Raw genomic sequence first — 25330 nt, 5'->3', positions numbered from 1 at the left:
ATCCAATTATGGAGCTGGTGATCTCAACTTTGTAAAATAACAGGGCAGGATAAGTGAAAGACTGCCTTCCACTTCTCTTGGGGGTGTCGACAGAGATAAAAATGCACAGAATATGCTGGCTCCCTATTCTTGAATCTCATTGTGTCACAAAGCCTAATCTTCTATCTTTAGGATTATAGTGTGTCATTATGGCCCATAAAATTATACGTATACCCATACACAATCACCCCTCACGTTCCTGTCTCTTGGGATCTTCTTCTGAAGTTTAATGTCTCCTTCATCTTTCTTCAGGGACACTTGTTACTCATCAGATGAACCGCTAGGTTCTTCCAGGCCTGATGTCCTGTGAGTTCAGCTTTTTCCTTAGCCATCTCGCTTGGATTAGCCTGTGAGCAGATGTGAACGAGCCCTGATGCCACACCCAACTTGTTCTTCAGGCCCTTGCGCAGACTCCATGTCCAGTTCAGCAGACCTGGGGCCAGAGAAATGGAGTTAATGTTTCAGGTCAATGACCCTTCATCTGAAAGTCTGATGAAGAACCTTCGACCTGAGTCAGTAACCATTTCTCCACAGATGCTCCTGACCTGCTGAGTGCTTTAAGGATTTTATGTTTTAATTGCAAATGCAAGAGATGTGACTAGCTCACTGGGCAATGGAGTTGGCGTTGATGAATTGGGCTGAATAGACAGTTTCCAGGTGTTCAGGCTCTAATAGCACACGGTAGCATAGTGGTTAGCACAATGCTTTATAGTACTAGTGTCCTGGGTTCAATTCCCACCACTGCCTGTAAGGATTTTGTATGTTCTCCCCTAGTGTGCGTGTGTTTCCTCCAGGTTCTTCGGTTTCCTCACACATTGCAGACATACTGGTTGATAGGTTACTTGGTCATTGTAAATTCTCCCATGATTATGCTAGGGTTAAATCGGGGGTTGCTGGGTGGCGTGGCTCGAAGAGCTGGAAGGGCCTATTGCATGCTGTATCTCAAATTCTCATTTCAGGCCCATACTTGGATTTTAACTTCTCACAATTGCCATCATTTCAACCTGTACTACAAATATAAACCTGTCTATCTTTGCTCCCAGTTAGATGAGATACTTTGATACTGCAGGGAACACTACTTAAACATGAAAAGCTCTCAAAGTATTATATGAGGCTATTTGGCCCAAGATCTGTGTGCTGGCACATCAAAAGAGCTGTCCCATGTGGTTATTTCCCTTTAGTTTTTCATAGTTAATAATTATGGATATAATTATAATGCCATAAGAGATAGGAGCAGAATTAAGACAACTGGACCATGGAGTCTGCTCTGCCATTTGAGCATGGATGATTTCTTTTCCCTCACAACCCCATTCTCCGGCCTTCATCCCAAAACCTTTTTGGCACATATTTATCAAGAACCTATCAACCTCTGCTTTAAATATACCCAATGACTTGGCCTCCACAGCCATTTGTGGCAATGAATTCCACAGATTCACCATCCTTGGCTAAAGAAAATCCTCATCCTTTTCAGTATTTTGTTTTTCTTCCCAGAATATTTTAAGTGTTTTATGCTTTTATGTAATATTTCCAACATCGCCAGTTCTGATTTCTTTCACAAGTATCTGCTGCCGCTGCCCTGGCAGGCGGTGAATCCCAGAACAGAGACACAGGTAACCATCAAGTGCAATTGGATCTCTGTCATTTTGGAACAGTCATGTGTATGTAAGGATCAGGGTGCCAGCATATCAAAGTGTGGCCCCAGGTTCCTGCCAAAGAGAGATCTCAAATATCTAAGCCAGGTCTTGCACTTGGCCTTTGTCAGAATGAGAAACCAGAACTTAATTTGGTCTGAGCTTTTCCTAGAGTTGTTGGGGCAGTAGCTAACCTGTGAGGGAAAGTACTTTCAACATAACCAGCAGCCCAGCACCTTGATTTGTGAGTCAGGCAGCCTCGATTGTGCATATCGCTTGTCCCTCCAGACCAGATGTAATTAAGACCTATACGTGGAGCACATTCAAGGCCTGAAGGCTGACTAATATGCCTAAACATCCACAAGCAGAACCTAGATGGGCTGAAGGGCCTACCTCTATGACTCTCTAACTCCAACAATCAAGACAAAGACTTGCCCGTCCCTTCTTTTAAAATTCAGTCTGGGCAAACAACAGGGTGAGTGGGCAGTGGACTATGTTGGAAGTACAGTTCCAGACCTATCTTCCATCAATGCAGTGGCTAATTCTTGGAGATTAGCAACAGATCTGCAGTTGTGTTTCTTTTCAAGCCGTGCTTCTTCAAATCGGGTATTTTTTCCCCTTTCTCTGTTGTAAATGTAAATAAATATTTGTAAAAATTTGAAGTGTTTATTAATGACTTCTTGCATATTTGCACTCAGCCACAGGGTGAAGTTGCTGAGTTCTTCAGTGTCCTACACAGAACCACAGAATTTCACCACAGCATCAAACTAAAAAAAAACTCGCTTTCCGTAGCACTTTTAATGTAAACATAGTAAAATATTCCCGGGGAACTTACAGGAACATTACCCAGTAAAAACAGAATTAAAATTGACGCAGCATTTCAAGAAGTGTTTAGTGGGGGGGGGGGCAGGATTAGGTAGAAGTGTACAGCATTATGAGAGGGGAAATACAGACCGGGTAAATGCAAGCAGGCTTTTCCCATGGAGGTTGGGTGACATGAGCACTAGAGGTCATAGGTTAAGGGTGAAAGGTTGAAAGGGAAGAAAAGGAGGAACTCACTCACTCAGAGGGTGGTGAGAGATTGGGATGAGCTGCCAGTGGAAGTGGGTGCAAGTCTGACTTCGACATTTAAGAGAAATTTGGAATGGTTTCAATAGGTACTTTTAATGTCAGATAAATGTATACAATATACATCTTCACATTCTTTTTCTTCGCAAATATCCATGTAAACCCCAAAGAATGAATGACAGTTAAATAGAAACATAGAAAACCTACAGCACAAAACAGGCCCTTCGGCCCACAAAGCTGTGCCGAACATGTCCTCACCTTAGAGCTACCTAGGCTTTACCCTCTATTTTCCTAAGCTCCATGTATTCATCCAGGAGTCTTAAAAGACCCTATCGTTTCTGCTGCCGGCAGCCCATTCTGTGCACTCACCAATCTGTGTAAAAAAAACTTACCTCTAATATCTCCTCTGTACCTACTTCCAAGCACCTTAAAACTATGCCCTCTCGTGCTAGCCATTTCAGCCCTGGGAAAAACTCTCTAACTATCCACACAATCAATGCCTCTCATCATCTTGTACACCTCTATCAGGTCATCTCTCATCCTCCATTGCTCCAAGGAGAAAAGGCCGAGTTCACTCTCGTAAGGCATGCTCCCCAATCCAGGCAACATCCTTGTAAATCTCTGCACGTTTTCTATGGTTTCCACATCCTTCCCGTAGTGAGGCGACCAGAATTGAGCACAGCACTCCAAGTGGGGTCTGACCAGGGTCCTATATAGCTGCAACATTAACACTCAGCTCCTAAACTCAATCCCACAATTGATGAAGGCAATGCACCATACGCCTTCTTAACTGCCTGTGTAGCAGCTTTGAGTGTCCTATGGACTCGGACCCCAAGATCCCTTTGATCCTCCAGACTGCCAAGGGTCTTACCATTAATACTATATTCTGCCATCATATTTGACCTACCAAAATGAACCACCTCACACTTATCTGGGTTGAGCTCCATCTGCCACTTCTCAGCCCAGTTTTGCATCCTATCAATGTCCAGCTGTAACCTCTGACAACCCTCCACACTATCCAACCTTTGTGTCATCAGCAAATTTACTAACCCATCCCTCCACTTCCTCATCCAGGTCATTTATAAAAATCACAAAGTGTAGGGGTCCCAGAACAGATCCCTAAGACACACCACTGGTCACCAGCCTCCATGCAGAATATGACCCGTCTACAACCACCCTTTGCCTTCTGTGCACAAGCTAGTTCTGGATCCACAAAGTAACGTCCCCTTGGATACCATGCCTCCTTACTTTCTCAGTAAGCCTTACATGAGGCACCTCATCAAATGCCTTGCTGAAATCCATATACACTACATCTACTGCGCTATCTCCATCAATGTGTTTAGTCACCTCCATCAATGTGTTTAGTCACCTCCTCAAAAAATGTAAGAACAACCTGCCTTTGGCAAAGCCATGCTGACTATTCCTAATCATATTATGCCTCTCCAAATGTTGATAAATCCTGCCTCTCAGGATCTTCTCCATCAACTTACTGAAGTAAGACTCACTGGTCTATAATTTCCTGGGCTATCCCTACTCCCTTTCTTGAATAAGGGAACGACATCAGCAACCCTCCAATCCTCCGGATCCTCTCCCGTCTTCATTGGTGATGCAAAGATCATCGCCAGAGGCTCAGCAATCTCCTCCCTTGCCGCCCACAGTGTTAGAACCCCAAAGCCCCCCTCCCACATACAAGCAGTAGCAAGGCAACATCACTCCCCAGCAGCAAAAGAAACATCAGCGCCCTCCACCGAGCACCCAAGCATGCAGCAAGCATCAATAAAGACACAGACTTGCTGTACCCCAAAATCTCCATGTTCACTTGGTAATTCGACCAGATGGGAGGGCTGTGATCCAGGTGCAGATCAATGGAACTAGGCAGAATAAAAGTCTAGATGGGCTGAAGGGCCTGTCTTATGACTAGAGAAGGGTGGGTTTTATCTCAGATGAGAGATGGGATCAGATAGAACATACACTCAGGAGGTTCACTACACTGGACCCTCCTCAGTTACAAATGACTGGTCCCTTGTAGTTTATGTCGCCTTGCCAATGAAGGAATCACTGCAATATCTAAGCTTAAAGTTTAATGTAATTTATTATTAAAGTTCATATATGTCACCATATACTACCTTGAGATTCATTTTCTTGCAATAATTCACAGTGGATACAATGGGATCAACAAAAAACTACACACAAAGACTGACAACTAACCAGTGTGCAAAAGAACACAAACAGTGCCAAAAATAAATAACACTGAGAACATGAGTTGGTGCTTGAAAGTGAGTCCACAGCTTGTGGAATCAGTTCAGTGTTGAGATTATTCACCCTAGTTCAGCAGCCTGATGGTTGAAGGATAATAACTGTTTCTGAACCTGGTGGCATGGGACCTGAAGCTTCTGTCCATCCTCCCTGATGACAGCACTAAAAAGAATGGCCTGGATGGTGGAGGTCCTTGATTCTACTGGGCAACACACACAAGATGCTGGAGGAACTCAGCAAGCCAGGCAGCATCTATGGAAAGGAGTAAACAGTTGACACTTTAGGCTGAGATCCTTCATCAAGGCAGGAAAGGAAGAGGAGAAGTCAGAGCAAGGTGGGTGAGGGAGGGGAGGAAGAAGTGGTAGGTGGCTACGCTCCTTGTAGATGTGCTCAATGGTAGTGGGGGGGGGGGATCTACCCTGTCAAGCCAGCTAAAAATATCATGTGCTTGAATAAAGTTTCATTCTTCTAAACTCTGAGGAATACAAGCCCAAATTATCCAGCCTCTCTTAATAGCCCTCTCATTCCATGAATTCAACTCAATGTCTTTTGCACTGTCTCTGGTGCCATTATATCCTCTTCAAAGGAGGAGACAAAACCTTAAGATATAGAAGCTGAATTAGGCTATTTAGTCCATTGAATGTGCTCTGCCAGTTCATCATGGTTGATCCAATTTTCCTTTCAGCCTCAGTCTCCTGCCTTCTCTCTATATCCCTTCATGCCCAGACCAGTCAAGAATCTACCAACCTCTGCCTTAAACATACATAAAGACTTGACCTCCAGAGCTGCCTGTGGCAAAGAATTCCACAGATTCACCACCCTCTGGCTAAAGAAATTCCTCCTCATCTTCATTCTAAAAGGGCGCTCTTCTAGTCTTAGACTCTCCCACCATAGCAAACATCCTCTCCACATTCACTCTGTCAAGGCCTTTCACCATACAACAGGTTTCAATGAGGTCACCCCTCATTCTTTTGAATTCTAGTGAATACAGGCCCAGAGCCATCAAATGCTTTTCATTAGACAAGCCCTTCAAACCTAGCATCATTTTCATGAACCTCCTTTGAACCCTCTCCAGTTTCAGCACATCTTTTCTAAGGGGCCCAAAACTGCTCACAATACTCCAAGTGAGGCCTCACCAGTGCTTTAAAAAGTCTTAACATTACATCCTTGCTTTTATATTCTAATCCTCTCAAAATGAATGCTAACATCGTATTTACCTTCCTCACCACAGACTCAACCTGCTAATTAACAATAAGGGAATCCTGCACAAGAACTCTCTGCTCCTCAGATTTTTCATTTCTTCTGCAAAGTGCACTTCACAACACTGTATTCCATCTGCCACTTTTTGCCCATTCTCATAATCTGTCTAAGTCCTTCTGTAGCCTCTCTACTTCCACAAAACTACCTGCCCCTTCACTGATCATCATATCATCTGCAAACTTTGCAACAAAGCCATCAATTCCATCATCCAAATCATTAACTTATAAGAAAAGGATCAGTCCAACAGAGACCCCTGTGAACAACACTAGACACCAGCAGCCAGCCAGAAAAGGCTCCCTTTCTTCCCACTCTTTGCCTTCTGTCAAATCAGTGACTGCTAGAATCTTTCCTGTAATACCACGTGTTCATAGGTTGTTAAACAGCCTCATGTGTGGCACTTTGTCAAAGGCCTTCTGAAAATCCAAGTACACAACATCAGCCAATTCTCCTTTGTCTACCCTGCTTGGAATCTCTTCAAAGAATTCCAACAGATTTCCCTCCAGGAAACCATGCTGACTATGGCCTATTTTATCATGTGTCTCCAAGAACCCTGAGGCCTCATCCTTAATAATCGACTCCCAACATCTTCCCAACCACTAACTGGCCTATAGTGTCCTTTCTTCTGCCTCTCTACATTCTTGAAGAGTGGAGTGACATTTGCTATTTTCCAGTCCTCCAGAACCATTCCAGAATCTAGTGATTCATGATAGATCATTGGGCTCTCTTCTGGGGAAGATAGGACCTGTACAGATTGGATGGGTTGCACCTGAACTCGAGGGGGAGCAATATCCTTGCAGGTAGGTTTGCTAGCATGGTTCGGGAGGATTTAAACTAATTTGCAAGGGGGATGGGACCCGGAGTGATAGAGCAGTGAAGAAGTGCATGGAGTAAAGCCAGATCTAACATATAGAGAGGCTTTGAGGAAAGAGAAGCAGAATAAACGGTGTAAAGACAGTAAGGTAGAAGGGCTGAAGTGTGTGTACCTCAATGCAAGAAGCATCAGGAACAAAGGTGATGAACTGAGAGCTTGGATACATACATGGAATTATGATGTAGTGGCCATTACAGAGACTTGGCTGGCACCAGGGCAGGAATGGATTCTCAATATTCCTGGATTTCAGTGCTTTAAAAGGGATAGAGAGGGTGGAAAAATGGGAGGAGGGGTGGCATTACTGGTCAGGGATACTATTACAGCTACAGAAAGGGTGGGTAATGTAGCAGGATCCTCTTTTGAGTCAGTATGGGTGGAAGTCAGGAACAGGAAGGGAGCAATTACTTTATTGGGGGTATTCTATAAAATACATTAGAATGGATAAGTCCCGGGGCCTGACGGAATATTCCCCAGGCTGCTCCATGAGGCGAGGGAAGAGATTGCTGAGCCTCTAGCTAGGATCTTTATGTCCGGAATGGTACCGGAGGATTGGAGGGAGGCGAATGTTGTCCCCTTGTTCAAAAAAGGTAGTAGGGATAGTTTGGGTAATTATAGACCAGCGAGCCTTACGTCTGTGGTGGGAAAGATGTTGGAAAAGATTCTTAGAGATAGGATCTATGGGCATTTAGAGAATCATGGTCTGATCAGGGACAGTCAGCATGGCTTTGTGAAGGGCAGATCGTGTCTAACAAGCCTAATAGAGTTCTTTGAGGAGGTGACCAGGCATATAGATGAGGGTAGTGCAGTGGATGTGATCTACATGGATTTTAGTAAGGCATTTGACAAGGTGACACGGTAGGCTTATTCAGAAAGTCAGAAGGCATGGGATCCAGGGAAGTTTGGCCAGGTGGATTCAGAATTTGCTTGCCTGCAGAAGGCAGAGGGTGGTGGTAGAGGGAGTACATTCAGATTGGAGGATTGTGACTAGTGGTGTCCCACAGGGATCTGTTCTGGGACCTCTACTTTTCGTGATTTTTATTAACGACCTGGATGTGGGGATAAAAGGGTGGGTTGGCAAGTTTGCAGACGACACAAAGGTAGGTGGTATTGTAGATAGTGTAGAGGATTGTCGGAGATTGCAGAGACATAGGGTGCAGAAGGGGACTGAGGAGTGGCAGATGGAATTCAACCCAGAGAAGTGTGAGGTGGTACACTTTGGAAGGACAAACTCCAAAGCAGAGTACAATGTAAATGGCAGGATACTTGGTAGTGTGGAGGAGCAGAGGGATCTGGGGGTACATGTCCACAGATCTCTGAAAGTTGCCTCACAGGTAGATAGGGTAGTTATGAAAGCTTATGGGGTGTTAGCTTTCATAAGTCGAGGGATAGAGTTTAAGAGTCGCGATGTAATGATGCAGCTCTATAAAACTGGTACTTGGAGTACTGTGTCCAGTTCTGGTCGCCTGACTATAGGAAGGATGTGGAAGCATTGGAAAGGGTACAGAGGAGATTTACCAGGATGCTGCCTGATTTGGAGAGTATGCATTATGATCAGAGATTAAGGGAGCTAGGGCTTTACTCTTTGGAGAGAAGGAGGGTGAGAGGAGACATGATAGAGGTGTACAAGATATTAAGAGGAATAGATAGAGTCGACAGCCAACACCTCTTCCCCAGGGCACCACTGCTCAATACAGGAGGACATGGCTTTAAGGTAAGGGGTGGGAAGTTCAAGGGGGATATTAGAGGAAGGTTTTTTACTCAGAGAGTAGTTCGTGCGTGGAATGTACTGCCTGAGTCAGTGGTGGAGGCAGATACACTCGTGAAGTTTAAGAGACTACTAGACAGGTATATGGAGGAATTTAAGGTGGGGGCTTATATGGGAAGCAGGGTTTGAGGGTCAGCACAACATTGTGGGCCAAAGGGTCTGTAATGTGCTGTACTATTCTATGTTCTATGTAGATCATTACTAATGCCTCCACGATTTCTTCAGCCACCTCTTTCAAAACTCTTGGGTGTACACCATCTGGTCCGGGTGACTTATCTAAATTCAGGCCTTTCAGTTTCCCAAGAACCTTCTCCCTTCATGCCCCCTGACACATGGAACTTTCACCATACTGCTAGTGTTTGCCACAGTGAAGACTGATACAATATACTTATTCAGTTCATCCACCATTTCCTTGTCCCACATTACTACGTCTCCAGCATTGTTTTCCAGCATTCTGATATTCACTCTCACCTCTCTTTGCACTTTATGTTTCTGAAGAAACTCTTGATATCCTCTTTAATATTATTGGCTAGCTTACTTTTGTAATCCATCTTTACCTTTGTAATGACGTTCTAGTTGCCTTCGGTTGGTTTTTAAAAGTTACCCTATCCTCTAATGTCCCACTATGTTTTGCTTTATTATGTGCCTTCTCTTTAGCTTTTATGTTGGCTTTGACTTCTCTTGTTAGCCATGGTTGTGTCATCTTTCCTTTAGAATACTTTTTCCTCTTTGGGATGTACAAGAGTATATATCCTGTGCCTTCCAAATTGCTTCCAGAAATTCCAGCCATTGCTGCTCTGCTGTCATCCCTGCCAGTGTTCTTTTCCAATCAATTCTGGCCAACTCCTCTCTCATGCCCCTGAAATTCCCTTTACTCCACTATAATACTGATACGTCTGACTTTAGCTTCTCCTTCTCATATTTCAGGGTGAATTCAAGTGAAATCAAATGGCTCTGTTTATTATCAGAGAATGTATACAATAGACAACCTGAAATACTTGTCTTCGCAGACACCCACGAGAAACAGAAGAACTCTAAAAGAACGAACAACAGAAAAACATTAGAACCCCAAAGCTCCCTCTCCCCCTCCCCTGCGCAAGCAACAGCAAAGCACCAACCTCCCCCTCCCCACCACCCGTTTCAGCAAAAGGGTCAGTACCCACTACCCACCACCCACCAAGCAACAGCAAAGCACCAACCTCCCCCTCCCCACCACCCGTTTCAGCAAAAGGGTCAGTACCCACTACCCACCACCCACCAAGCAACAGCAAAGCACCCAAAGAGAGGCCATGATCTGCAGTCGACAGAAACTATTGTTTATCCAACAGTTTGACAATCACCAGGCTCTCTCTCTCACACTAACAACTTACAGAGAGATATCACCCATTTTCACAGCGAAAGGGAGACTGTTAGTTGCTGTTATGATATTACACTCTGCACTTCGCTCTTCCATACATCTGCCGCAGGGAAATCCTGATGTTCCATCTCCCGCGACACCTCAGCGGGCAGCACCGGCCTGAAATCGGTCGTCCACAGGGCCGCACAGAACCGCACCCTAGAGACGCCATCTTCCAAGCCGTGCCTGGAGAATATTGGGAAACAGTTGGCAGATGAGCTCCGGGAACATGAACTCGTGCACCATAAAAAAAAACAAAGTCACTTACAGATCAGGACCTCAACAGAACCCCAAACACATTGAAAAGGGGTAAAAAATCAACATTAAACAGGAATGAAGCAGTTTTTCGCAGATGAGCTCAAAGTGGCACCATCTTAACATAGAACATAGAATAGTACAGCACAGTACAGGCCCTTCGGCCCACAGTGTTGTGCCGACCCTCAAACACTGCCTCCCATATAAGCCCCCACCTTAAATTTCTCCATGTACCTGTCTAGTAGTCTCTTAAACTTCACTAGTGTATCTGCCTCCACCACTGACTCAGACAGTGCATTCCACGCACCAACCACTCTCTGAGTAAAAAACCTTCCTCTAATATCCCCCTTAAACTTCCCACCCCTTACCTTAAAGCCATGTCCTCTTGTATTGAGCAGTGGTGCCCTGGGGAAGAGGCACTGGCTATCCACTCTATCTATTCCTCTTATTATCTTGTACACCTCTATCATGTCTCTTCTCATCCTCCTTCTCTCCAAAGAGTAAAGCCCTAGCTCCCTTAATCTCTGATCATAATGCATACTTTCTAAACCAGGTAGCATCCTGGTAAATCTCCTCTGTACCCTTTCCAATGCTTCCACATCCTTCCTATAGTGAGGTGACCAGAAATGGACACAATACTCCAAGTGCGGCCTAACCAGAGTTTTATAGAGCTGCATCATTACATCGCGACTCTTAAACTATATCCCACGACTTATGAAAGCTAACACCCCATAAACTTTCTTAACTACCCTATCCACCTGTGAGGCAACTTTCAGGGATCTGTGGACATGTACCCCCAGATCGCTCTGCTCCTCCACACTACCAAGTATCCTGCCATTTACTTTGCCTTGGAGTTTGTCCTTCCAAAGTGTACCACCTCACACTTCTCCGGGTTGAACTCCATCTGCCACTTCTCAGCCCACTTCTGCATCCTATCAATGTCTCCCTGCAATCTTTGACAATCCTCTACACTATGTACAACTCCACCAACCTTTGTGTCATCTGCAAACTTGCCAACCCACCCTTCTACCCCCACATCCAGGTTGTTAATAAAAATCACGAAAAGTAGAGGTCCCAGAACAGATCCTTGTGGGACACCACTAGTCACAATCCTCCAATCTGAATGTACTCCCTCCACCACCACCCTCTGCCTTCTGCAGGCAAGCAAATTCTGAATCCACCTGGCCAAACTTCCCTGGATCCCATGCCTTCTGACCTTCTGAATAAGCCTACCGTGTGGAACCTTGTCAAATGTCTTGTTAAAATCCATACAGATCACATCCACTGCACTAGCCTGGTCACCTCCTCAAAGAACTCTATCAGGCTTGTTAGACACGATCTGCCCTTCACAAAGCCATGCTGACTGTCCCTGATCAGACCATGATTCTCTAAGTGCCCAGAGATCCTATCTCTAAGAATCTTTTCCAACAACTTTCCCACCACAGATGTAAGGCTCACTGGTCTATAATTACCCGGACTATCCCTGCTACCTTTTTTGAACATGGGGACAACATTCGCCTCCCTCCAATCCTCCAGTACCATTCCCGTGGACAACGAGGACATAAAGATCCTAGCCAGAGGCTCAGCAATCTCTTCCCTCGCCTCATGGAGCAGCCTGGGGAATATTCCATCTGGCCCCGGGACTTATCCGTCCTAATGAATTTTAACAACTCCAACACCTCCTCTCCCTTAATATCAACATGCTCCAGAACATCAACCTCACTCATATTGTCCTCACCATCATCAAGTTCCCTCTCATTGGTGAATACCAAAGAGAAGTATTCATTGAGGACCTCGCTCACTTCCACAGCCTCCAGGCACATCTTCCCATCTTTATCTCTAATCGGTCCTACCTTCACTCCTGTCATCCTTTTTTTCTTCACATAATTGAAGAATGCCTTGGGGTTTTCCTTTACCCTACTCGCCAAGGCCTTCTCATGCCCCCTTCTTGCTCTTCTCAGCCCCTTCTTAAGCTCCTTTCTTGCTTCCCTATATTCCGCAATAGACCCATCTGATCCCTGCTTCCTAAACTACCTGACTAGATTTTCCACCTCACTTGTCACCCATGGTTCCTTCACTCCACCATTCTTTATCTTCCTCACTGGGACAAATTTATCCCTAACATCCTGCAAGAGATCCCTAAACATCAACCACATGTCCATAGTACATTTCCCTGCAAAAACATTATCCCAATTCACACCCGCAAGTTCTAGCCTTATAGCCTCATAATTTGCCCTTCCCCAATTAAAAATTTTCCTGTCCTCTCTGATTCTATCCTTTTCCATGATAATGCTAAAGGCCAGGGAGTGGTGGTCACTGTCCCCCAGATGCTCACCCACTGAGAGATCTGTGACCTGACCCGGTTCATTACCTAGTACTAGATCTAGTATGGCATTCCCCCTAGTCGGCCTGTCCACATACTGTGACCGGAATCCGTCCTGGACACACTTAACAAACTCTGCCCCTTCTAAACCCTTGGAACTAATCAGGTGCCAATCAATATTAGGGAAGTTAAAGTCACCCATGATAACAATCCTGTTATTTTTGCACCTTTCCAAAATCTGCCTCCCAATCTGCTCCTCTGTTTCTCTGCTGCTACCAGGGGGCCTATAGAATACCCCCAGTAGAGTAACTGCTCCCTTCCTGTTCCTGACTTCCACCATACTGACCCAAAAGAGGATCCTGCTACATTACCCACCCTTTCTGTAGCTGTAATTGTATTCCTGACCAGTAACGCCACCCCTCCTCCCCTTTTTCCGCCCTCTCTATCCCTTTTAAAGCACTGAAATCCAGGGATATTGAGAATCCATTCCTGCCCTGGTGCCAGCCAACTCTCTGTAATGGCCACTACATCATAATTCCATGTATGTATCCAAGCTCTCAGTTCATCACCTTTGTTCCTGATGCTTCTTGCATCGAGGTACACACGTTTCAGCCCTTCTACCTTGCTGTCTTTACACCGTTTATTCTGCTTCTCTTTCCTCAAAGCCTCTCTATATGTTAGATCTGGCTTTATTCCACCCAGCTGAATTCGATCATATTATGATCACTAAGGGCTTTCTACCTTAAGCTCTCCAATCAATTCTGGTTCATTGCACAATACCCAATCCAGAATAGCTGATCCCCTAGTGGACTTAACCATGAGCTGCTCTAAAAACTCATCTTGTAGGCACTCTAGAAATTCACCTTCCTGGAAACCAGCACCAAACTGATTTTCCCAATCTCTACCTGCATATTGAAATCCCCCATGACTATTGTAACATTGCCCGTTTGGCATGCATTTTCTATGTCCCATTGTAATTTGTAGGCCACATCCTTACTACTGTTTGTGGGCCTGTATACAACTCCCATCAGGGTCTTTTTACTTTTGCAGTTCCTTAGCTCTGTCCACAATGGTTCAACACCTTCTGACCCCATGTCACCTCTTTCTAATGATTTGATTTCATTCTTTACCAACAGAGCAACGCTGCGCTCTCTGCCTTCCTGCCTGTCCTTTCAGTACAATGTGTATCCTTGAACGTTAAGCTCCCAGCTATAAACTTCATTCAGCCATGATTTAGTGATGCCTGCCAATCTGCAACTGTGCTGTAAGTTCATTCCATATACTGCGTGCTTTAAATATAACACCTTCAGTCCTGTATTCACACGTTTTGATTTTGTCTGCCTTTTACATTGTAACTCTTTCTTGTTGACTACAACTTTGCCCTATCAACAACCTCTCCTCACTACACATTGCCTCTGTTTGTAAACTAGCTACCTCAACTTCAGCACTATCTGCCTTTCCTACGATACTTCTTGCATTGAAATATATGCAGTCAGGACACTAGTCGCACAATGATCCACCTTTTGATTCCTAACTTTGTCTGAGGTCTTACTAACATTTGCCTCCACGAACTCTCCACTAACTGTTCTGGCACTCTGGTTCCCATCCCCCTGCAACTCTAGTTTAAACCCCACCGTGCAGCATTAACAAACCTTCCCACCAGGATATTAGTCCCCCTCCAGTTCAGGTGCAAACCATCCCCCTGTATGCCCCACATTCCCTGGAAGAGATCCCAATGACACCCTTTGAAATCCAACCCTTTTGCCCTAAAGCTTGTCCAAAAATCCTATTCACACCAACTCCTTAACCACGTATCAAACTGTATAATCTTCCTAGTTCTAGCCTCACTGGCACATGGCATGGGTAGCAATCCAGAGATCACAACCCTGGAGGTCCTGCCCTTCAACTCCCTGTGAAGAATCTCTTCACTTGTCCTACCCATGTCATTGCAACTTACATGGACCACGACTTCTGGTTGTTCGCCCTCCCACTCAAGAATGCTGAGGACTCGATCTGAGAGATATCCGGACCCTGGCACCCAGCAGGTAACGTATCGTCCGGGAATCTCATTCTTGCTCACAGAACCTCCTATCCATTCCCCTAACTAATGAATCCCCTATCACCACAGCATGCCTCTTCACCCCACTTCCCTTCTGATTCACAGAGGCAGATTCGGTGCCAGAGACCCAAACACTGTGACTTTCCTCTGTGACGTTGTCTGCCAAACAGTATCCAAAGTGATATACCTGTTGTTGAGGGGATGGCCACATGGGTACTCTGCAATGGCACCTTAACCCCCTTCCCCTTCCTGAGTGTGCAGTACTCCAGGTGTGTCCTCACTAATACCTTGTACAAACTTTTAAAAACAGTCCTATTTTAAACCCTTTCGTAATAAGCTCCAAAATATTGTTTACCTTATTATCTACTTGTTTTACCTGTCTGATCAGTCACCTGTATTTATAGAATATTTTTTATCCAAGTGAACATTTAAATGTACTCAATGCATTGAGTTTTGTGCAGTCAAAATTTGACTCTGGCCACAGAACAAGCTTTAGGGCAAAAGGATTGGATTTCAAGGAGTGTCTTCACATTAGGTTCAGGGAGGGCATCCCAGAGCCTAAGGCTGTGACAGCCTGTTTGTGTTACAAGCGATGAAAACAGTTCTTGCATGGGCAGGATGAGCAGGAACCATACCCAGATCTTTGCTGGTTTACAAACAGCCGGCTTATGTACAGCCCGTACATGCAGCCGAGCATTTGGGAGACCAATCAGATAGATTTGGGGCTGCTGTGGAGGTACAGGCATCTTCTACTGTCTGGGGACTCGGTGTCTTAGGCACGAATCTGACTCGTGAACTATTTGGGTTATGAAGGGTTCATAGGAGAGGAATCATCAGGGACTGCTGTCACCCAGGTCATGCTCTCTTCTCACTGCTGCCATCAGGAAGAAGGTACAGGAGCCTCAGGACTCACACCACCAGGTTCAGGAATAGTTATTTACCCGAGAACCATTAGGCTCCTGATCCAATGGGAATAATTTCACTCAACTTTACTTGACCCATCATTGAAATGTTCCCACAACGTGTGGACTCATTTTCAACAACGTTTCATTTCATGTTCTCAATATTTATTGTTTATTTATTTATTATTATTACTTCTTTCTTTTTGTTATCTTTGCACACTGGTTGAATGCCCAAGTTGGGCGGTCTTTCATTGATTCTATTATGGATTTACTGAGTATGCCCGCAAGAAAATGAATCTCAGGGTTGTATATGGTGACATAAATGTACTTTGATAATAAAGTTACTTTGAACTTTGAACCCTGCTGTAACCTGAGAGAATGATCAAGCTGATGGATGAATCAGAAAATAAGTATTTGAAAGTCACTGAGTTGTCAGATCAGAAGCCTTTGTAAGTGGGGTGTGTGAACTGAATGGGATGTTTTCGAACAAACTCAACAAAATAAAGGTCAGCCGGAACTACAGTCAATAAGTGTAAGGGTGAAGGCTTGGGTAGTGTAGAGGCTGGGGGAGGGAAGGAGCTGCATTTTGTCATTGAGATAGAAATACGCAGTCTTAGTGATGGTCCTGTTACATGAAGGAGATGTTTCCAGTTGTGGGGGAGTCTAGAGCCAGAAGACACACCCTCAGAATACAAGTACATCCCTTTTGAACAGAGATGAGTAGGAATTTCTTTATCTAGAGGGTGGTGAATCAGTGGAATTCATTGCCACCGATGGCTGTGGAGGCCAAATCATTGGGTATATTTAAAGTGGAGGTTGATACGTTCTTGATTAGTCAGGGTGTCAAAGGTTATGGGACGAGGCAGGACAACAGGGTACAGAGAGATAATAATTCAGCCATGATGGAATGGCTGAAGAGACTTACTTGATGGGCTGAATGGCCTGCTTTCATTCCTATGTCACATAGTCTTAGCGCAGGGGATCAGGATTTACGGGAATAGGAGAGGAAGCCTTTTCCTTTTCGATTGCTATGATTTGCTGCAGCATCCAAGAACTGAGGAACAGAACTTCGCATCAACTAAAGGCTGGAACGAGCAAATCTTATGCCTTGGGCCTTGATGCAAACCCTTCTCCTTCTGCTCGTGAACTATCTGAAGCTAAGCCAGATCAAAGGATATAGGAGCAGAATTAGATCATTTAACCCATTGGTTCTGCTCCGACATTCGATTATGGCTGATATATTTTAATCCCAAGCTCCCTCCGTCTCCCCGTTACCTTCTTATCCCCCTTACCCATCAAGAACCAATCAATCTTTGCGTTAAAACACCCATTGGCTTTGCCTCCGTGGCCTGCTGGGGTAATGAATTCCACAGATTCAGACTTTGACTGAAGCAATTCCTCCTCATCATCTCTGCCTAAACTAGGGGTTTCCCAACCTTTTTATGCTATGGACCCCTACTGTTAACTGAAGGGTCTCTGGGCCCCAGGTAAGAAATCTGTGTACTAATGGGACTGCTCTCTATTTTGAGGTTGTGCCATCAGATCCTAGACTCTCTCTCCAATGGAAACATCCTTGCCACATCCACTCCCTCCAGGCCTTTCGGTATCTGGTTGTTCCCCAACCCCCATCCTTCTGAGTACAGGCCCACAGCCATCAAACCTTCCTCATATATTAAGCCTCAGATTGTATTTGAGCTTCCAACACTATGCCATTGAGAGAATTAAGAAAAAACATAATTTCAAAGAATAACTGGGGCACAGTTATGCATTGCAGCCACTTCATACAAAGGAGGTAATTACTACTGGGTTGATTAACGACTTAAGGAGTAGGCACGAGCAGCTCCCCTCAGTAAGACTGACAATCCTTGGAGCCAAATGATGTCATAAGGTTGTGCAACCAAAGATCTCAATGGTGGAGCTGGTGGAAGACGATGACACAATAGCACCGAAGGTGGAGGAAGGCTGCAGCAGTGAAGGGTCCCCAATTCTGAAAACTCACCTTGATCGGGCAAGGACTGTGTGGTGGCTGTTGTGTTCAATAATGAGAGAGAGTGCAGACACCACACCAGTCAGCCACCACGCAAGCTATTCAACTGAACTTTATTGAATACGCTGCTTGTACAATACCATAGAACATAGAACCATAGAACACTACAGCACAGAAAACAGGCCATTCAGCCCTTCTTGTCTGTACTGAAACTTCATTCCGCTAGCCCCATTGACCTGCACCCAGTCCATAACCCTCCAGACCTCTCCCATCCGTGTATCTCTCCAATTTATTCTTAAAACTTAAGAGTGAGCCTTCATTTACCACATCAGATGGCAGCTCGTTCCACACTTCCACCTAGTGTTCCCCCTAAACCTTTCCCCTTTCACCCTAAAGCCATGTCCTCTCGTATTTATCTCTCCAAATCTAAGTGAAAAGAGCCTACTTGCATTTACTCTGTCTATACCCCTCATAATTCTGTAAACCTCTATCAAATCCCCCCTCGTTCTTCTATGCTCCAAAGAATGAAGTCCTAATCTGTTCAATCTTTCTCTGTAATTCAACTCCTGAAGACCCGGCAACATCCTAGTAAATCTTCTCTGCACTCTTTCAATCTTACTGATATCCTTCCTATAGTTAGGTGACCAGAACTGCACATAATACTCCAAATATGGCCTCACCAATGTCTTGTACAACCTCACCATAACATCCCAACTCCTATACTCAATACTTTGATTTATGAATGCCAGGATGCCAAAAGCCTTCTTTACAACCATGTCTACTTGTGACACCACTTTCATGGAATTATGTATCTGAACTCCCAGATCGCTTTGTTCCTCCGTACTCCTCAGTACCCTACCATTTACTGTGTATGTCCTACCTTGAATTGTCCTTCCAAACTGCAATACCTCACACTCGTCTGCATTAAATTCCATCTGTCATTTTCTGGCCAATTTTTCCAGTTGGTCCAGATCCCTCTGCAGGCTTTGAAAGCCTTCCTCACTATCCACAACGCCTCCAATCTTAGTGTAATCAGCAAACTTGCTGATCCAATTTACCACATTATCATCTAGACCATTGCTATAGACAACAAACAACAATGGTCCCAGCACAGATCCTTGAGGCACACCACTAGTCACAGGCTTCCAGTCTGAGAAGCAATCATCCACTACCACTCTCTGTCTTCTCCCACAGAGCCAATTTCGAATCCAGTTTACAACCTCTCCATGGATACCTAGTGTCTGAACCTTCTGAGCTAACCTCCCATGTGGGACCTTGTCAAAGGCCTTACTAAGGTCCGTGTAGACAAAATCTGCAGCCTTTCTTTCATCTACTTTCTTGGTAACCTTCTCGAAAAACTCTACAGGATTCGTTAAACACGATTTACCACACACTAAGCCATGCTGACTATCCTTAATCAGCCCTTGGCTGTCCAAATACTTGTATATCCAATCTCTCAGAACACCTTCCAATAATTTACCTACTACTGATGTCAGGCTCACCGGCCTGTAATTACCTGGTTTACTTTTGGAGCCTTTTATAAACAACGGAACAACATGAGCTACCCTCCAATCCTCTGGCACCATACCCATGGCTAAGGACATTTTAAATATTTCTGCCAGGGCCCTGCAATTTCTACACTATTCTCTCTCAAGGTCCGAGGAAATATCATGTCAGGCTCGGGGGATTTATCTACCTTTATTCACTGTAAGGCAGCAAGCACCTCCTCCTCTTTAATCTCTATATGTTCCAAGACACTACTGCTTGTTTCCCTTCCTTCCACATACGCTATGCCAGTTTCCTGAGTAAATACTGATGCAAAAAAACTGTTTAAGATCTCCCCCATCTCATGAGGCTCCACAGATAGACGACCACTCTGATCTTCTAGAGGACCAATTTTGTCCCTTACTATCCTTTTACTCTTAATATACTTGTAGAAACCCTTCAGGTTTACCTTCACATTATCTGCCAAAGCAACCTCATGTTTTCTTTTTGCCTTCCTGATTTCCTTCTTTCGTATTTTCTTACATTTTCTATACTCTTCAAATACCTTATTTGTTCTTTGTTGCCTATACCTGCTATACATCTCTCTCTTTTCCTTAACCAGATCACCAATATCCCTTGAAAACCAAGGTTCCCTATGCCTGTTAACTTTGCGTTTAATCCTGGCAGGAAGATGCAAACTCTGTACTCTCAAAATTTCGCCTTTGAAGGCCTTCCACTTACTGAACACAACCTTGCCAGAAAACAACTTATCCCAATTCAGTCTTCCTAGATCCTTTCTCACTTCTGCAAAATTGGCCCTTCTCCAATTTAGAACCTCAACTCGAGGACCAGACCTATCCTTATCCATAATTAATTTGAAACTAATGACATTATGGTCACTGGACCCAAAATGTTCGCCTACACATACTTCTGTAACCTGACCTGTCTGGTTCCTGAATAGGAGATGAAGTATTGCATCGTCTCTTGTAAGTATCTCTATATATTGATTTAGAAAGCTTTCCTGAACACATTTGACAAACTCCAAGCCACCTAGCCCTTTCACAGTGTGGGAGTCCCAGTCAATATGTGTAAAATTAAAATCCCCTACTATTACAACTTTCTGTTCTTACATCAGTTTGCTATCTCTCTACAGACTTGCTCCTCCAATTCTCTCTGACTATTGGGCGGTCTATAATACAATCCTATTAGTGTGGTTACCCCTTTCCCGTTCCTCAGCTCCACCCATATGGCCTCTGTAGACAAGCCCTCCGGGCTGTCCTGTCTACACATAGCTGTGATATTTTCCCTGACTAGTAATGCCACTCCTCCCCCTTTCATCCCTCCCCCCTATCACATCTGAAACAACGGAACCCCGGAACATTAAGCTGCCAGTCCTGCCCCTCCTGCAACCAAGTCTCACTAATAGCAATAATGTCATAATCCCACGTGTCAATCCACGCCCTAAACTCATCTGCCTTACATACAATGCTCCTTGCATTGAAATAGATGCACCTGAGAACATTTCTATCACGTAGAAACCTTTGACTACTGTCTATACATGCAGTCCTCACATGACCTTTATCCTCCTCCACCTCACTATCTGCTCTAACACTCTGGTTCCTCTCCCCCTGCAAATCTAGTTTAAACCCCCAGAGCAGCACTAGCAAAACTTCTCGCAAGGATGTTAGTCCTCCTCCAGTTCAGGTGCAGACCGTCCCATCGGAACAGGTCCCACCTTCCCTGGAACAAAGCCCATTTGTCCAGAAACATGAAGCCCTCCCTCCTGCACCATCTCCTTAGCCACGTATTTAGCTGCATTATCTTCCTATTTCTAGCCTCACTAGCACATGGCACGGGTAGTAATCCTGAGATTGCAACCCTGGAGGTCCTGTCCCTCAACTTTCCACCTAACTCCCTAAACTCTCTTTGCAGGACCACCTCCTCCTTCCTATCCAGGTCATTGGTCCCTACATGGACCACGACATCTGGTTGCTTATCCTCCCTCCTGAGAATACCAAGAACTCGATCCGAGATATCGTGGACCCTGGCACCAGGAAGGCAACAGACCATCCGGAATTCTCGATCTCTCCCACAGAAACTCTTATCTGTCCCCCTAACTATCGAATCCCCTAACACTACTGCTCTCCTCTTTTCCCTTTTTCCTTTCCGAGCTGAGGGTCCAGTCTCGGTGCCAGAGACACGACCATTACAACTTGTCCCTGGTAGGTTGTCCCCACCAACAGTATCCAAAGTGGTATACTTATTGTTGATGGGAACAGCTACAGGGGTGGTCTGCTCGTTCTGTCTACTCCCCTTCCCTCTCCTGACAGTCACCCAGCTACCTGCCTCCTGACTTTTAGGGGTGACTATCTCCCTGTAACTCCTGTCTATTTCTGCCTCTGCCTCACCAATGATCCGAAGTTCATCCAGCTCCAGCTCCAGTTCCCTAACTTGGTTTGTCAGCCAGTTAACCGGGTTGCCACCCACTTCAACTCTGCTTCCCATTACCATTCAGATATGTCCATACATGGCCTCCTCTACTGCCATGATGAGGCTAAACTCAGGTTGGAGGAGCAACACCTCATATACCGTCTAGGTAGTCTCCAGCCCCTTGGTATGAACATAGAATTCTCCAACTTCCGGTAACTCCCTCCCCCTCCCTTCCTCTATCTCTATGTCACACTGCCCCCTCCCCCAGCTGCCTATCACCTCCCTCATGGTTCCGCCTCCTTCTACTATCCATTGTGTTTTCCCCTATTCCTTCTTCACCTTTCCTGCCTATCACCTCCCTGCTTCCCCTCCCCCACCCCTTTATCTTTCCCCTTACTGGTTTTTCCCCTGGAACCTACCAGCCTTCTCCTTCCCACACTCCCCCCACCTTCTTTATAGGGCCTCTGCCCCTTCCCCCTACAGTCCTGACGAAGGGTTCCAGTCCGAAACGTCGACCGATCTTTTCCACAGATGCTGCCCAACCTGCTGAATTCTTCCAGCGTGTTGTGAGTGTTGCTTTGATTCCAGCACCTGCAGAGTATTTTGTGTTTTTGGTTTGTCAGGAGTTGCAGCTGGATGCACCCTTTACAGGTGTAGTCATCAGGGACGATTGTGCTGTCCCTGACTTCCCACATACTTCATACAGGGCACTCGACTGCCCTAACTGCTGCCTCCATTATCTACTACTGAATTAATTAAATTAATTATAGGAACTTACCTGGCCTTACCTCACTGGGAGCAGGCTTGTCCTCAGCCTCTGCTCGCCGAAGCCTCTTGAGCCAAAGCCTCAAAGCTCCACTCCTACCCTGAGCCACTCGCATACTGGCTGCTCCTCTTCAGTTACCGCTCCTTTTATTTGTCCCTGCCAGTTATCTCAAATTCTCACTCCCTCTAATCAACCAATCAACACTCTGTTTAACCCTTCAGTTGCCCTCCACAGTCCTTTTAAAGCACACTCACCTCAGCTCCTCAGCTGCTTCCCTGCACTCAGCGCTCTCCTGAGCCCCTCGCTCCTCCTCCTGCTGCGACGGTCCTGCAATCCCATACATCCAATATCTCTCGCTCTCTCGATGGTGTATGAGTCTGTTGGTCTTTTGAGTCGGTGGGGGGAGGGAGCTCGGACAAACAAAGAGGCAGACTGTAACATCGAAACAGCGAGCTGTCGGCCTCCCTCTCACTGTTGCAGGAGCGGTATCTCTCTCTCCCTCATTAGTAGGGAGCCTGTCTGAGGTGTTGAAGTGTTGGGATGAGCAGTAGTTTTTGATGGATTCTAGATCATGGTCTCTGGGGGCGTTGCTATTGATGGAGGGGGTTAGTGCTTTTGAAGGAGCTAGTGGGGGGCAGGGGGAGAGGAAGGTTTGATGATTTGTTACTGCTTGTGCATGGGAGAGGGGGATCTTTAGGATTCTAACATTTTCTGTCATTCATTCTTTGTTTTCTTCCCTCTGTTTCGTGGATGTCTGTGAAGAGCAAGAATTTCAGGCTGTATACTGTATACATTCTCTGATATTAAATGGAACCATTGACCCATACTAGTGCCTCCCATGCGGGAGTGGCTAACTGAGTCCCATAGGATTAACCCATTAACTACCACAACATCAGCCTCCTCGCATTAAACATAGATGTGTGCAGGCATTCTCCATTCAGGGAATAACCCTGTAGGAGAACATCGTCGTCGTGCCTATCCCTCGAGGTTGAATATGATGGTTTTCGTTCTGAAGAAGTGGCCCACAGAGCGAAGACGCCTGTGCGTGTATTTGTTTAACGTGTACTTGATGTTGCACTCCGAGAAGCACAAGATACTTCACAAAGCAACCAACTGATTCCAATGGCATGGAAACTATGACATTTGGAGCTGATGGATTTGTTGCAGCCTTCAACGCCTTCACAGCCGTTGAGTTCAAAGTAACTTTGTCCGCCTGTTCCACCGTTGAGGTCTTGGTTGGATTGTTCTTTGTCAGGGACATCACCCTCGACCTTACCACCATGGGTGACCCTACCAGGAGCATAGCTCCAGACGGCATTGCTCTCGGGATCACAGGACCACACAAGCTTCTCCACCGCGACAAGGTGACAATCCACGGAGAAGAGGAGAACATCAACTCAACTCACACTACCTACTGCTGAGCAGGATGCACTTCTCAGACTGACAGCAGAAGCTGGAGTCTCTGCTAAAGGTCTGCAGCTTTTGTCTTCACTCATGAACATACCAAGAGCACAGCAGTCAGTTGACTTCGAAAACACCCACATGGACACAAGGGGAAATGCCACTGTCCCCTAATCTCACTGGCACCATTGTTGTAGGTAATTCCCCAGAACTCTGTTGACTGATCATTGCCATTAGAAATCATTTGCATAACTTGGTAAACACAAAGAGGTTCTGCAGGTGTTGGAAATCCAGAGTAAAACACACAAAATGTTGGAGGAACTCAGCGAGTCAGGCAGCATCTACGGAGAGGAATAAACATTCGGCGTTTCAGGCCAAGTCCCTTCATCAGGACTGGAAAGGAAGGGGGAAGAAGTCAGAATAAAAAGGTGGGGAGAGGGGAAGGAGAGCATGCTGGCAGGTAATAGGTGAGACAAGGTGAGGGGAATGTAGGTGGGTGACGGAGGGAGGATGAAGTGAGAAGCTGGGAGGGAGTAGATAGGAAAGGTAAAGGGCTGAAGAGGAAGGAATCTGATAGGAGAGGAGAGTTGACCATGGGAGAAAGGGAAGGAGGAGGAGTATCGAAGGGAGGTGATGCTAACTGGAATGAGGAATGGAAAAAGGGAGAAAGAGGGAAGGGGAGATGTTACATACTTCATGGATATCTTGTGATTATGAGGATGATGTAATGGTCTTGCGGAGGTCACATAGTATAATTTTCCCGCTGATGGGAGGTCATGTGATGACCTGTTCTCACCAGGTATATAAGTGTAGACCCCTGGTGACGCAGTTAGTTTTCCAGTTAGAACGTCAGCCAGATATTCCGCTCCGCTGCGTATTTGCCTTATGATACAGTTTTGATTTAAGCGTTCTATTGTAAGGTACAAAAGTGTTGGGCCAACAGTTTAACCAATCGCTGCCAGGTTTGTTGATGTATCTTTTCAGTAATATTGGAGACTGAAGACAGGAACCTGAAGGAGTTGTTCAGCAGTTTTGGATAGGATCGACCATTATTGAATTCGTTCAAGAAAGAGTGATCTGCATGAGATAGCCTCTGCTAAAAGCAGCAGAAAAGACTGTGCAGTATCTAGTATCCAGAGGGAAAGGTCAGTGCCTTTAAACCGATTCATTTCCGTCGTCGTGAATCCTGCGGACAAGGCAGGTTCTGGCTGGAATTGGCAGTGATGTCGTGTCTTCGAGGAATTCTTTACTTCAGGAAAGTCTCTCCTAATTGACTGCATAAATCTCTTGGACTTTCGAATTTACCATTCTAAGAACTGTGTTTGAATTTACCACTTTAAGAACTGTTTTCACATTTATCGCTTTAAAAACTAGTACTGAGTGGCGGTTTGTTAAATGGCTGCATAGCAGTTTACTTCTGGTTAAGATTTTTGTTT

General features: G+C 45.3%; 1 protein-coding gene across 1 annotated transcript in view; it reads left to right on the top strand.

Annotated features, from left to right (window-relative positions):
- LOC140187862 (protein CBFA2T2-like) overlaps window positions 1-24936 on the top strand; it is a 221545-nt gene extending 196609 nt beyond the window's left edge. Inside the window, exon 11 of the mRNA XM_072243700.1 lies at window positions 24879-24936. Coding sequence (XP_072099801.1) covers window positions 24879-24881 — 3 coding nt within the window. The 3' untranslated portion in view covers window positions 24882-24936. The remainder of the gene's footprint in view (window positions 1-24878) is intronic.
- Window positions 24937-25330: the final 394 nt, after the last annotated feature.

The sequence above is a fragment of the Mobula birostris genome, chromosome 2 (assembly GCF_030028105.1).
Source record: "Mobula birostris isolate sMobBir1 chromosome 2, sMobBir1.hap1, whole genome shotgun sequence".
NCBI classification, from domain to species: Eukaryota; Metazoa; Chordata; class Chondrichthyes; order Myliobatiformes; family Myliobatidae; genus Mobula; species Mobula birostris.
Note: the sequence above shows the minus strand (reverse complement) of the source record. Positions and strands in the feature narration are given on the sequence as shown.